Here is a 13,986-nt window from a genome sequence, read left to right as displayed (position 1 = left end):
AAAGAAATATCGATATCGATTATTAAAACGTTCCTCGAGACAGAGTAGCTCGCGACACGCGCACGCATGCTCCGCGTTTTATTACCAGTCCGACTGTATGCACCACTGCGTAAACCAGCTGTTGCAGAGCGCCCGTAAATTCTATTCTAGAGTACATCCACCGTTTATCGTTTGAATAATAATGGAACAGAATGGAGGAAAACGATGTTTGTAACCATAATTCAGAGGTTAAGATGTTGAACGATGTACGTGATGAAAAATACAGAAATAATATTTTCTTTAATGGAAGCGGACGAATAAAGCTTTAAACGCTCTAAGTGCTAGAGGTCAGTCAGAATTGATATACGAATACGCCACTTTTATCCTTCTTTTTCTATGGAGTAATAGGTTCTGCACCAACGAAAATGCATTGATTGGAAAGGAGAGTGGCATTATTTTTCGATTAAGTAAGACAATGATTTTACAAACTTCAATTCATTACAAATGTACATATATGATGGAACCATCATAAAGGTTCTATATAATTATTTTAAGAAATTGATATCGTGATTGTTTCGATTCTGTTTTGTTAAGTATTTAAACTTTAAATTCAACAGCTGCATTTAACAAAAAGAAAGATTGAATAAAGTACCACGTTTTTATAAATTCATTCACGAAAAGCTGATCTGTGGCAATATTTTTATACATAGAAAAACAGCCCAGCAGAGCGTCAATCGACGATTGAAAAATGATAACGATCAAGTGTTATTTTTCGCGCCTCACTATGTCACACATCGTGCAAGATAGTAATCGTTAATCACCGGATAAATCAATTCACGGTTCGATTAATAATCCCATCGCTTCGGATTTACGCAACTGCATCGGGCTACCTTCACCGATCAGATTTCCCCGCGACATTCGTCCCTCTTTCATCGCCTCTTTCCTTAATGCATTTTACACCCCTTGCGGGGGAATGACGCGGAATGCAAAGCAACTGGAACTTTTCATTTCCTGTTATCGTTCCGGATGGAACGCTGACCCCGAATAGCGACAAAACATTGTTATGACTGAGAGGATAAATCCAACAATGCCGCGAGAATGGAATTTTAAAGGGAAGTGGAAGCTGGCTAATTTCAATTAACCTTTCACGTTAAATCCGAGAGAAAAGAAGGGAAAGGTCACGCGCACGAGGGCGTTCACGTCAGTACACGCCATTTACAACGATATTTTTACGCTTTCCCCTTTCGTTCTTTCTCGACTTTCCAAAAGAACGATAATCGAAACAGGTAACCCCATAGCCTCAACCTTTCGCCTGCGTTGTAAACTCGATAAAACTTTTTCAAAAGGAAATGGGAGAAAAAAGAAAGATTCCAATTCCCACGCGTAATCGAACCTCGATACGATTCGTCGATACAGAAGGACATGTAACCACATCCGCTGAAAGCAATCGAACAGCGTAAAAACTTTCGAAAACAGGCTACAAAAGCGTTGCCTGAACAGTGAAATATCACGCTATCCGATGTCCCCGCGATTCGAAAGCAACGCGAAAATCTTACGATACTCGAGTATCGATGAGCCAAACGAATAGAGTCTACGAGAAAATATCGTCGACCATTAAAGCAGCGGAGGACAAGGAAGGGGAAAAAAGAGGAGAATGGAGAGGACAGGAGTGGCAGTCGTTTATCAAACGCGTTTCCAGGGGCGTCAAGCGCGGAGACGTACTTTTTAGCGTGTGACATCAGCAGATCTATTAGTCACGGGCCTGACGATGAGTTCTGTCGGTTGACGGCAGCCGCGTGCGGCAATTACGTCGAATCTGGAAAGGAAGCGACGTCTCTACGTAAGGGCAAACAATGCCAGGCTAACGTTACCCGTGTTGGAAGCCTTTCATTAGAGTTTAACGAGAAAAGTCGAGCGAGCCGACTCGTCACGCGCAGAACTTAACCGAATCGTCTTTCGTCGAAGCGTCGAAATAAATAACATCCAAGGAAAATAACGACCGGCAAAGAAGAACGAACAAATTACGAAACTTGCTGTAATTAACTCGAGAAGATAGCGGAGAGCCTTCGATATTAATTAAAATACTGTTCTGTTCTATCTAAATCGATTTAATCACAGAAACGTCATTCGATCCCATTAATGACAGCCAAAGAAATAGCAGTCGTAGGCGTGTCCTGAGCTAAGATCGTTGGAACGAGGTAAATCCGACTTAACGTGTACAATAGTCTCTTTTTGGAGGGGAAAAAGGGCGAGTTCGTTTTGCTGTCCTGCCTCCAATCGGGAAAGTAAAGCAATCCGGTAACGAGAATCTCGTGAATATTTCATTCGAGCCGCTTTTAAAGAAGAAGCAGAAGCACGTCGTTCGAACGTCGAATTTACGCAATAAACCACGCCTCGCGTTTGCGTCTCTTAAGCTGGAAAGTTCGATCGGCATCCTCGATTCATAAGGACGACAACGACAGCGTGAATGGAATAACGAATTCAACGATGACCAATCTCAGAAGTCGAAGGCTCGATGACGCTATGGGTTAATGTACACGTATTTGCGACTCGTGCAACTCGACACCCAGACACGCTTCAACAAGATTGTAGAAATCGCTATGGCAAATTAGGCGATATAGAAACGTATAAAACTTTATCGAGCATTCGACTCTTCATTTTTACTACCAAACGATTAAAACGTTGCAGAATCGTTTTAAACTTTCCTTCGATGTTACTACTATCCCATTATTTTAATTTATCCAACCTAATGAAGCAACTCGATATCGACGAACTTTATCTATACCAGTAGATAGAGGAAATTCTAGCAAATCGATACCAATGTAAATTATTTTAAATTAATGTAAAACACGCCAACGTTCTGCATTAAATTAGACCAAATACAGATCGTCCAAGGTCCCAGAATATCCACAATTCCTATCTCGAATGCCACTAATCTCGAACAAGTCGTCCAATAATCCCCTTTGGAAGCGTTCGATAATCGAGCAATAACGTTGCTGGGTCTCTGACAGAGCGATGGGCGCGCCGCTTCCTCCGTTTATATTTAAATGATCATCGGTTACCGCTTCGCAGGAAGCAACTTCTAAATGTACCTTCACGAAAGTGCACCTTCCTGTACGGTCGATGCCTTCCATTTTCCTGCACAGGCAGATCATGCGGTCCCAGGTTCTCCCTTGACAACGAACTCACTAGGATCCCCCTGAGAGTCGCAAGGGTACTGCTCGGAATCTCTCTGTTCATGTCGTCAGCTCCCATATCATCGACGTTTCATTAACACTGACATGTCGTCGCTAATATTCGTTGATCCTCGTACGAATTATTTAAAAAGAAATAACAACACCAATTCCTCGAATATTCCGTGTCGATGGATTAAATTTCGCGCGCTTCGAGATGCTTAGTGCGCTTCGACGAAGCGAAGCGACCCGATCTCCTCCGATCAAACGATCGATACTTTAATGTCACCGCGTGTGGACCACGCTCTACGTTGTTGATGATTCTATTTATTTCCAGATGAAACGGAAAGTCAACGTAAATAAGCAGAAGTGTGGGAAGGAAGAGTCACACGATCGTTAACAGTGAGTCGTCGAGCGAGAACGCGATCGTCACGTAACAGAGCCGCCTCTTTTCGCCGTGATGCCCGTAACTGGCTTCTTCATAGGCCATCGCCGACGACCAACAGCAGCGACGGCACGTTACGTCACCATGTAAATTTAATCGGCTGTTTAGCGGCTGATGGCTCGCGCTAAAGGTCGCGTGCGGGCGTAGGTTCGCGGTGCTGCATACGAGGCTCGACGCACGCTATCGATCCGGCTGTCCACGGCCTGTGTCCCCTCGGAAAACCGACACCATCCTCGTCACGATTAGAAAGTACCTTTCTCCTAGATCGATTTAGAAACTTCGCACTTTTCACCCGGGAAAACATCGACGAGCGCCGCGACTCGTCGCAACCAACCACTTTGCTGTGTTCCTTCGAGCCACGTAATACACGTGTTCACGTATATACACTAAAAACAGTAGGTAACCACGTGATTGCGATTCGTGAAACGATTTCAAATTTCCCGATACCAGTGATACACGTAAGAATCGTTTCCACTTTTATATGTAACTATATATAGATATATGCACTTGTGTACCGTATCATACGGTACCACTTTGTATTCGATCACAAAGGTTTAAACGAACGGCAGAAGAGTTTTGTGGTATCGATCGAGAATCGTAGGCGAGAGAGTGTCGATTTTCAAATGGAATCACGATCGCGGTAACAAGACGTCCCTGTGGAACATGCTCGACCGTGTGACTGACTTGCTCGAGAAGCCACAGGTCCCTCCTTACTCGTCGCAAGTCTTTCTTGCTCCTTCTACGAGTCTCTCCCACCTCTCTGTGTCGGTCTGATTCGACGACGGACAGTTGTGAGCTCTGCGTGCACCTTGGACAGCGTGCCGACTGTCTGTTTCAAAGGAGTGGGAATCGATGTTTCCATTTTCTCGTACACCACGCTCGAACAGCACATACGATGTATGTACGAACAATTACGAGCCGTGGTTGTATAACTACTTGGTTTCTTTAAATAGATTACTTCTGTTTACACGTTGTTATCCACCAGGCGCCATTGTTGAAAGACAGTATTAGGAGAAACAATATTACGCTTTCTGCGTCGTTCTTTGTCCTAAGTAACTTTTAGTTACGCTGGTAGACAGCCAGTTTAGCGGTGGAATTAGAGTTAGAAATTCTGGAAGAAGAAATTGCTCGGTGAGTGCCAAGTGCCCTAGGTTCGAGTTCCGATCCAGTAAACATGGTCGTTCGTTTTTTGCCAACGCTGTCTTCGTTACCTCGTTTCTGCTGTTATCGATTATTTTGTTGCATTTCAAGTGTTCCGAATGCCACTTAACGGTTTATAGTTTCAGACGCTCGACATATTATGGATAGATAACGAGGCAAGATACTTGGCGATTCGTATTTCATCATTCTTGACTAGATATCTCGTATTTATCACACGCATAGAGAGAAATTATAAATCAATAATGAGCGATAACAGTCGGTAATAAATTAACTTGTTCTTCGAGAAGACGAATTAACACGTTGTCTGAATTTCTAATCGCTTGGATATAGCAGTTTCTTTATCTAATAATCAGTCGTAATATTTCTGTTGGGAATAAATCATGTCATACTTGTATTTGCGAAGATTAAGATCAATCTGAAGTTTCTATAGACACAAGTAAAGAAACAGAGCTCAAATGAGGCTGCGTTTTATCTATCAAAAATTCTAACAAGTATTCTACTTCGGATATTTTATACGCTTTTGTTTGTTACATACATTCTGTGCATTTTTATACCTCTAAGTTTTCATACAAGTGCGGAAAAGTCAGCAATCTGGCGATCAGAAATTCCTAGCAAAAAAATTAAACGTCTTACTTTCGCTACGTCACTTACTGGGATCAGTAGAATTGCTTCCGTTACTGGTCAGCCATGTTCGCGGCGCAAGTAACATTGAAATACGTCGACGTGGCATTCTCGCATTAAAAATAGACGAAACGCGGCGCGTCAATGAATATTCCATCGATCCACGTCGATCACGGGGCTCATTATTCACGGCTAACCTCGCGACTAGATAAAAAGAGATGACGTGGACGAGCCTCGCCACGATATTCAAATTGCTGCGACGTTTCTCAAGCATTCTGGCGTTTCTTGATTACGCCACGTTTGTCATTTCCGAGATAAGAATAACGAGACGTTTGGCTTCCAAGACATTTTCGTGTCCTGAACACGGAACAAAAGGAAGACGATCAGGCATCGGCTAACGTTTTCCTTTTCGTTGCAAATGACAGTCTTAACGCTAGAACTAACGACGAGTATGAAACTTATATTGGAGAAATAAACATGAAAATTATTTGGAATAAAACGCGTAATGCAATAAAAAAATTATACAAGGATCGTTCAGATTTTTAAAAATACACTATTGCAAATCTACGATTTTCATGAAAAGTTGCAAATTGGACCTTTTGCCTATTTCGATAGCTTTCTTCCTGGCGATTAAGATTTATACAAACTTTCAGACTGAATTTCCCAATTTTTCATCGCATATGTTACGTGTAAAGAGTTTCTTGAGGGAAACAGCATTCTGCTATGTTCGCCAGTGCTACACCAGTATCATTTTATTACACATTGTAAATTTATAAAATTTCTATGAAAGATCACGAACTGGTGGTCATTTCGTCCACTCCGATAGTTCCAATGTTAAAAATGTGGTTGTTTTTCTTCTGCTTCAGAAGTTACCTATTCATTCGCGATACTGAAAGCATCGTCGATTTTCTAGAAGTAAATGGTTGGTTCACTCTCGGTGAATCCTTTGAACCCGCTGTATCTCTTCGCTTGGTTAAACACCACGTTGATCGAAAGTCGTAAAGAAGCTTGTAAACTGTTGGGGAAAAGTGTAACGCTCGATTTAAGAGACTTCGCTGAATGCAAGACTGTTTAATAGGAATAGATAGAATATCTATGGTGCATATCTGTGGTGCACGGATAATTTGCAACGAGAAATCGACGCCGTAGCGATCGTTAATTTGGTTTGGTAATCGCTACGTTCCGAAGAAGCGACTTACGAGCTTCTCAGGTATAAATTAACGTTGAGAGGATAGGTCAGATGGGATCGAAGTCTTTAACGATGACAGTGGATTCCTTACTTAATAAAAAATGAAAGAAGGAACTTTCTAGCGTTTATACCTTCCGCACGTAATAATTTTTTTACTTGAAGATTCTCCGTTTCTCGACGTGCCGTTTCCGTCACAAATAAACGATACCATATTGACACGTGTGAGGAAGTCTAACTGAATTTGATACAACTGTTTCAATTATTAGTCCCGTAGCTATAAAAATACCTGCATAAAGAAATGGCCTGGTTACCGAATCGATACATTGTCGTTTCAATAACAATATTCGTTAACACCTCGCTGATAACTATTGACAACCCAAAGAGATTCTTTCAATATAAACCCCAGTTCAATGCAAACGAGGAGAAAGCTTCCATCGAAAGCCGTGCTAACTACTATGTGCAACGAGTCCTATAACGTTTACAATGTTTATTCATTCTTCCATGCCGCCTCAACAACGCCTCTTCCCTGTCACGCTAAATCTCCATCTTCTGCTAACCTTCTTGACCCAATGCACTCCAACAAAATAAGCGAAAAATAAACTAAACCCTGCTCTATAATTACTCACGATCACTGACATTTCCATCGTGCAGTATCGCGATTAACAGGCAATTAAGCGCGTTTTCATAAAGCATAGCCTCCGCGTCCCGTCACAATGGACGGGTCCTAGGATCGCACTGTAACATCCAACTAGTTATCTCTCGATAATTTCGTCCCACACAAGCAACGCATCGGTCCGTGAATACCGTAAATCATCCGTAATGCGCGAATCGCCCATAACCAAGTCCAATTGCTCTCGGCTCATCGATGAGCCCGCAAACGAGAACGGAAGCGGCAACACATTTTTTCCCCCCCTGTAGAATGGCCTTTTCCCCTCCTTCACCCCGTTGGTAGGGTAGAAATGCAATTTATAAGCCGAGAATCATGGTGAACGTCCGGCACGGTGGTTTCACGAACATCGATTATTCTATTATATATCTTCTAACCCCGAGAAATTTGCCAAGCAATTTCCGGGCTAATTATTTTCCCCGCTGAGAAGATCACCGAGTGATAATCTCCGCCAAACGGAATCGCCATGACGAGGGTTTCTTCGACGAATTATCGCGAGGCGTGAGCGTCGATGCGTGGAAATCTGAAATCATCCATGAACTAGGGACCAACTGTAAATAACTGACTCGGAGAATCTGGTTCACGGCTCCGAGTCTGGTTCCATAGTGGTCCGCGATGCTGCGTCGAAGATGTGTTTTCGTGAGGATCATGCGTCACGCAAGGCAAACGTCACGCGTTGCGAACGCGGTAATTAACTTTACGATCGTGTGGTATAGGGTATGGTATATTGTAACACTTTTAAGAATAATGATAGGAGTAATGATTCTTGGTGCTGTTAATTTTTTCTGTCTTTCTTCTATAATTATACTTTTTATTTTGGTACATGGTTATTTAGCGTTATGCAGTTAGTTATGTTTAATTCTAGCTCGAGCAAAACTTCGACAAGAAGCTTGAAGAAAAAGCATATGAGTAGTACTATTATTATAATGTCTACATGATTATATTTTTTGCCATTATTAATAGTGGATTGGAAAAAGCGACTGGTAAATTTCAATAATTTAATGCTATTTCATCCAACTATCGTATGACTCTAAATGATGTACCATAAAAAAATCACATTTGTATTTTTCATTACATTTCACTATAAAGAAGAACAAAATGTCCAGTTATTTTGTACACAGATGAAGAAAACAAATTTGATGATATACTAAAAAATTATACCGCCGCCTAGTCGTTGCATTAAGGACAATTATGTCTTTCCAACTCGAGTCGTGATTTTGTGCTTCGTCATGATTTAGATCAAAATCAGAGATGAAAAACAATCGGCTAGGAGCTTGCACACACGATGAAACAAACAGACGGGTCTTCTCCAGAAACTTTAGCAACGAGTCTCTCCTTCTTCGATGTTAATGACCATGAAAGTCATGACGGGGAACGTGAAAAAAAAGTGGTATCGCCTGGAATGGAAGAACTCGGGGAAAATGCAGTCGCGCTCGCGAGCATCCATACAGGGGCGAGAAGCTAAGAAACTCGGCAACGAACTCTTTGAGGATTGAAAAGGCAATGCTTCGAGAAGCTGACCTCGTTTTTCATTCAGCCGGCAAAACCTGCGGGCGATTTTCCGGTGACGTAGAAATCTTTGCCGAATGGTTTGCCGAGAGCGTCCTGGAAAGCAAGGAAGGAAAACACACGGAGGAAATCGAGCACGGAACAGACGACACGTTTTTTATCAGACTTTCTACCAGATGAGACGGAAAAGAAATAACGAACGCGGATACCACCCACTGATACAATGATATTAGAAACAATGATATTTGATGATATTTGAAGGTTTCAACAGGACAACGGTGACAATCCATCTCAAATCGAAACTGCAATTTTACAGGTTTCAAAAAATCGCTTATAATTATTCGAACGACACACTTTCTTTTACTTTAGCTTATTTTTCAATAACAGTCAATATTTTACTTCGTTAAAAGTACCTGCATGTTTCTAGTAATTACAAACACAAAAAATATGACACTCATTTCAAAAGGTTTTAGTTCCAGTATTAAATGTTCCTTTTTTTTTCTTTTTTCTTCTTCTGATTTTCAATAATTCTCTCTTCACCAATAAATCTCAGTTACCATTTAATATCATGTTTCCTCATATCTTGGTATCTCCGGATTAAGTTCAATTACATCTGGGTCACTATTTAATCTATGAACTACATTTCCCGCATACAATAAAACCTTTATCACATGTCGCGCTACAACTCGGGTTTCTCGTGCGAAAGAAAAACAATTAAAGTATTCCGAGGGAAAACAGTCGTAATCCTTCTGAAATAAAAATTGAGATTTTATTATATCGTATATTAGAAGTAGGGAAAGCTATTAGACTGTAATGTAATAAAAAACCGATCAATGTCATATCTTTCCAATAATGGAGCATTTATGAACAGTCATGGAAAGTTTATGATCAGTTAATATTCTTAAAACGATTATAAATTCTCATTCTAGAAAGCATAAATCACAACCTGCCAATGCAAATTCTACGATCCTCAAACAACTGAACTAATCAAGACCGTGCATATTATAACTTTCTCTTAAGATAAAAACAATAATCGCAGAACATTAAATCTCGTACCTCTTAAAATTTAAATATCGATGAAGCGGCATTCATATTGTAAGAAAGGAACATATTAAAGCTTGAATTTTGTACAACGAGAAGAAGTTCACGAAACCCCAAATACTAAAAATTTTACTTTTTACGACACTCTACTTAATCGTTATTCTCACTTACTCTTCAATTATCAGAAATATAATCTTTGGTGAAGTGCTCCGGTGTGAAATCATGCCACTTACATCAGACGATTTTATGTGGCATCGTTGCGAACTGAACGTCTCCGTTTCGCTCCGTTACAGTAATCTGTCTCGACTGAACACGGCTACATACTGCTCGTATGGAAACTGGTTGGTTGATGGAGGTAGCCGATGATTTTGCGATGATATCGCGTGATTACGCAACCGATTTTTCTCGAAACGAAACATATCTGTTCGCATCGCGGCGGCGTTTTCTACGCCTCGAACTGGTCGCCAGGCCCCCATATTCCTGACGACGATTTCTTGTGGCCGGTTGGCCTTGCAATGCCACGTGCAATGCAAAGCGTCTCTGGCATTAGAACTGTGCCCACCTGCGTGCACCGCCGATGGCATCCGGCCTTTGTGGCCGACTATCCACGCGGTCGAGAAAACGTTCAGTCGGCGTTCCTTTTATCCTCGACCTCTCAGCATCGGATTATTATCGATTTCTGATTAATTCTTGTCGATTGGAACCGGTTTCACCAAGAAAAAATTCTTTCTTCGCAAATACGCTATATAGAGTCACTGGATTAGGCAACAATAATCGTGCACTCTCATAAGTAGATAAACATACGTTATTTCCTTATTGCTACGACGCCTTTCAATAATTCTGAGTAGTTCGTGATTATATCATAACTCTCGAACAACTGTTTAATGACTCATACCTCACTCTTTCTATTCCAATCATAATGTATGTACACTTAAAGATTTCACAAGCAGAATACATTCTTGCTGCGTGTCATTGTATAGTCAATTGGCAGCTTGTTACTATGCATCCTAATATCCTATTCTTGGAACCGATTTCTACTTGCAAAAATCTCTTAACATGCTCGTCGTCCAACTACATCTATCGCTAGACTGCAAATGTCTAGGCAACATCATATTCTTATTAATGTGAAGTAAAAAAAAATTAACTTTAGATATACTCGTTCTACGAAGTAGATATTATAACTAACTTTTACTATATCCGTATATTTTTACACTTTTCAATTTCCCACGAATACATAAACGTTTACGGTCTACTTAACACATCTGAACATCACGGGAAAAGACATAATAAGTAGACATATTATTGGAAACAGATTTAGAAACTCCGAGATTATTGGACAATTTAAAATTCTCCGTGAGTAAAAGACAGTGGATACCCGTAACTTAATACGTTTAAGTCACGAAGATGGAATACATTATCTAGTTTCTACGTCTGTTTAGATGAAAACGAAAAAAGGAGCGTATGAATAACGCGAAGAGATCGACTAACTAAAACAAATCGTTTTCACTGATCGATGACCGGCATACTTCGTCTACTTTTATTTATCTCGTGAAATTCGTCTCGTGAGAGATGCTAATGGTCCTGTGGAAATTCTCTGGAACCGTGACAAAAGGCCATCAAGGTAATTACCGGGGAAGCCGACGAAAAATAGGAGGACGCCACTGGGGCCGTTTTAAGTGTGAACTTCGCGAGATCTATCGGCAAGTTCGTAAAAGAGCCATTAGGAAGTTTCAACCCGGAGGCTGCCTACCAACTTCCCCGCATCCTTAATCGCCGTTTTCACGGATCGCCGATATTACGCCATTTAAAATTCTAATCCGCGACTGTTTTCGTTCTGTTGTTGTTGCGAGACGATCGCGTGCAAATGGCCCCCGCCCTAAGATTCGCAAGAATGCGAATCGAGACGAATATCTTGAAAGAGAACGGTTTAGTTGGCCTTCGTTGTTCCAGAAAGGCTTTCGTACTTAGGTTGTTCGCCATAACAATTTCATTTCACGTGGTAAGTTCCCGTAGATATGCTTTTAGTAACGGCAACGTAAAATGGAAAGTTACGAGAGTTAAGAATTCCGTGATTACGAGATTGAATGAGTTCCTAATTTCTTCATAAAGCTTCTAAATGGTATACCTTGATGCTAAAAATATTGCCATAACTATATGCTATTGGTTTGTTACGAAACTTCGTAGATTCGTCAGCTGTTTCTAAAAACTTTGTGTCTTTCGATTCATCTAAAAGATCTTCTGCCCAACTAACAAGAAGATGGCAACAACTGCGAAATCTCGAACGAGTTGGCTGTATGTGAATTCGATGTTTCAGATCGATGGTAAACCAGTCGCAAAAAGATGTGCGTGCATGGCCCTTTGTTTTCGAGAAACTAATCGAGAAATTATGTTCTTGGTATGTATAATATGCAGGAGTACTATGATAAATAAAAATAATCTGAGATTTACCAAAAAAAAAAAAAAAAAAAAAAAAAATTGTAAAAATTTAATATTAGCAGCAACAGAACATTAATATTATAAAAGAATTTACAAAATAAGATATAAAAGAAACTTATTAGTTTCTCGAATACAAAAGGCCGTGCACTCAAATCCTCTTGGGATTGTTTTATCATAAACCGAAAGCATCGAATGCACACACAGCCAACTCGTTCGAGATGTCGCAGTTCTTGCCATCTCCTTATAAGGATATTAAAATATTCCCTTCCAGTTGCCAAGTAATATTAAAACTGGAAAATCAATAAAAATGGACTCAGCGTGTTTCGAACAATGGAGACGATACGATTGACGTTCATGTAACTATAAATATATCCAACGATCCTTTCTCTCCCTGTATCTCGCTACAAATTCGACCAACGACCGCAGACGCGTAAAACTCGTTGATTCACGTGAAAGTGCAATCAGCCCCAATTTGTCCGGGCGGATCGTTGCGTGGCGCATGGACGCCGTTAATTATTCCGCGCGTGCCAGTTACAAATGCATGAAACGTAGGGAACGTTTCCCGACGCGGGGCTTCGCGCGGTTGAATTTCACCTTTCAAAGCAGCACTCGTTCGCATCGAAGGACGAAAATTGTCGATCCCGGTCTGTCGTTTGCGTAATCCTCGGCTTTTTTCGCGAGTCAGCCTCTTGTGCAACAGCCTATTAAAACCGAACTGCACGACGTCTATGGTGGCGTCGCGTTGTCGCGATAGTGACACGAGACTTCGGGTGCCGGCGCAGGTAGCATTTGGGTGAATCGATTCTCGAATTGCGTAGGCAATTGTACTCGAGTCTGTACGTAGAACGTCGCATCACGATCTTAGATAGTGATCGTATGAATAGAGCAGTCATTCTGATTAATGAGCAGCTGTCATTTGTAACTGCAATCGTCATATACAATAGTTGCTTTGATAGGCGAAGAATTAACATCGTTTCGATACAAGACCAGTTACAACGGAACGGTTCTTGCGATTAATTCGAATAGAAGCGATTCATTAATTCAAATGGACCAATACGATTGCAACGTCGATTCCTTTGAACTAGAGTGACTAATGCGCTTACCCGTGCATCGAGGATTGCGGAATTATCCTTTGATCGCGTATTTTTTTTCATTTTTGTGATTCTATAACGGTAGTCAATTTTTATATCAACCAGCCGACAAATAGAATTTCCCCGCATTTTACTCGGTTCAAAAGAGCTTTAGCTAGAACGCTTTAACTCTTGGTTAAGATTAATCTCTTCCTATTGTTGGTCCAGTAAAACCCGGTGAATTTTTAAACGCTGCACCAACGGCTCTCCGACGATCAAAAACCGTTCTTTTAATAAATATCCACGTGCAACACGGACAATTACTTTAGTTATTTACTTATTTAGTTATTACAGAATTAACATAGAATTAATATACTACAATAGTTAATTATTATAGAGTTAGTTAATCCTCGAAATTATATATAAATAAATAAATTTAATATATATAAATCGAATAGAGAGATTCGATCAAATTAAAAGAACGGATAACAGTCGGTTATTTCGTATCAATAATATTTTATTCGATAAGAAAGCATCTCGATGTATCATTTTCAGTTATATATATTCGTATTCAATATTTTCTATTCATATTCGTACATCATTATCGCATTTAACAAGAAATTAATAAATATAAACCTGCAGAATAGTACAATGAACAGGAAAAAACGTAGAACAGAAGGAACCTAGTTAGGAAC

General features: G+C 40.5%; 1 protein-coding gene and 1 long non-coding RNA gene across 17 annotated transcripts in view; both read right to left on the bottom strand.

Moving 5' to 3' along the window:
• Nucleotides 1-13,986, bottom strand: part of LOC117157590 (uncharacterized) — a 208,875-nt gene that overhangs the window by 88,111 nt on the left and 106,778 nt on the right. Inside the window, exon 1 of one of the 16 annotated variants that reach the window (XM_033335745.2) lies at nt 3,072-4,367. The exons of 13 other annotated variants lie outside the window; for them this stretch is intronic. In XM_033335745.2, coding sequence (XP_033191636.1) covers nt 3,072-3,234 — 163 coding nt within the window. In that variant the 5' untranslated portion in view covers nt 3,235-4,367. Of the gene's footprint in view, nt 1-3,071; nt 4,368-13,986 lie in introns of those variants that run through there. 2 more of the 16 variants (XM_033335748.2, XM_033335754.2) reach the window with 2 other exon arrangements.
• Nucleotides 9,082-10,381, bottom strand: LOC117157606 (uncharacterized). The gene is made up of 2 exons (XR_004464303.2): nt 9,957-10,381; nt 9,082-9,493 (listed from the first exon to the last, which is right to left on the bottom strand). It is a non-coding gene; the product is annotated as an uncharacterized LOC117157606 (long non-coding RNA).

The sequence above is a fragment of the Bombus vancouverensis genome, chromosome 6 (genome assembly GCF_051014615.1).
Source record: "Bombus vancouverensis nearcticus chromosome 6, iyBomVanc1_principal, whole genome shotgun sequence".
Lineage (NCBI taxonomy): Eukaryota > Metazoa > Arthropoda > Insecta > Hymenoptera > Apidae > Bombus > Bombus vancouverensis.
Note: the sequence above shows the minus strand (reverse complement) of the source record. Positions and strands in the feature narration are given on the sequence as shown.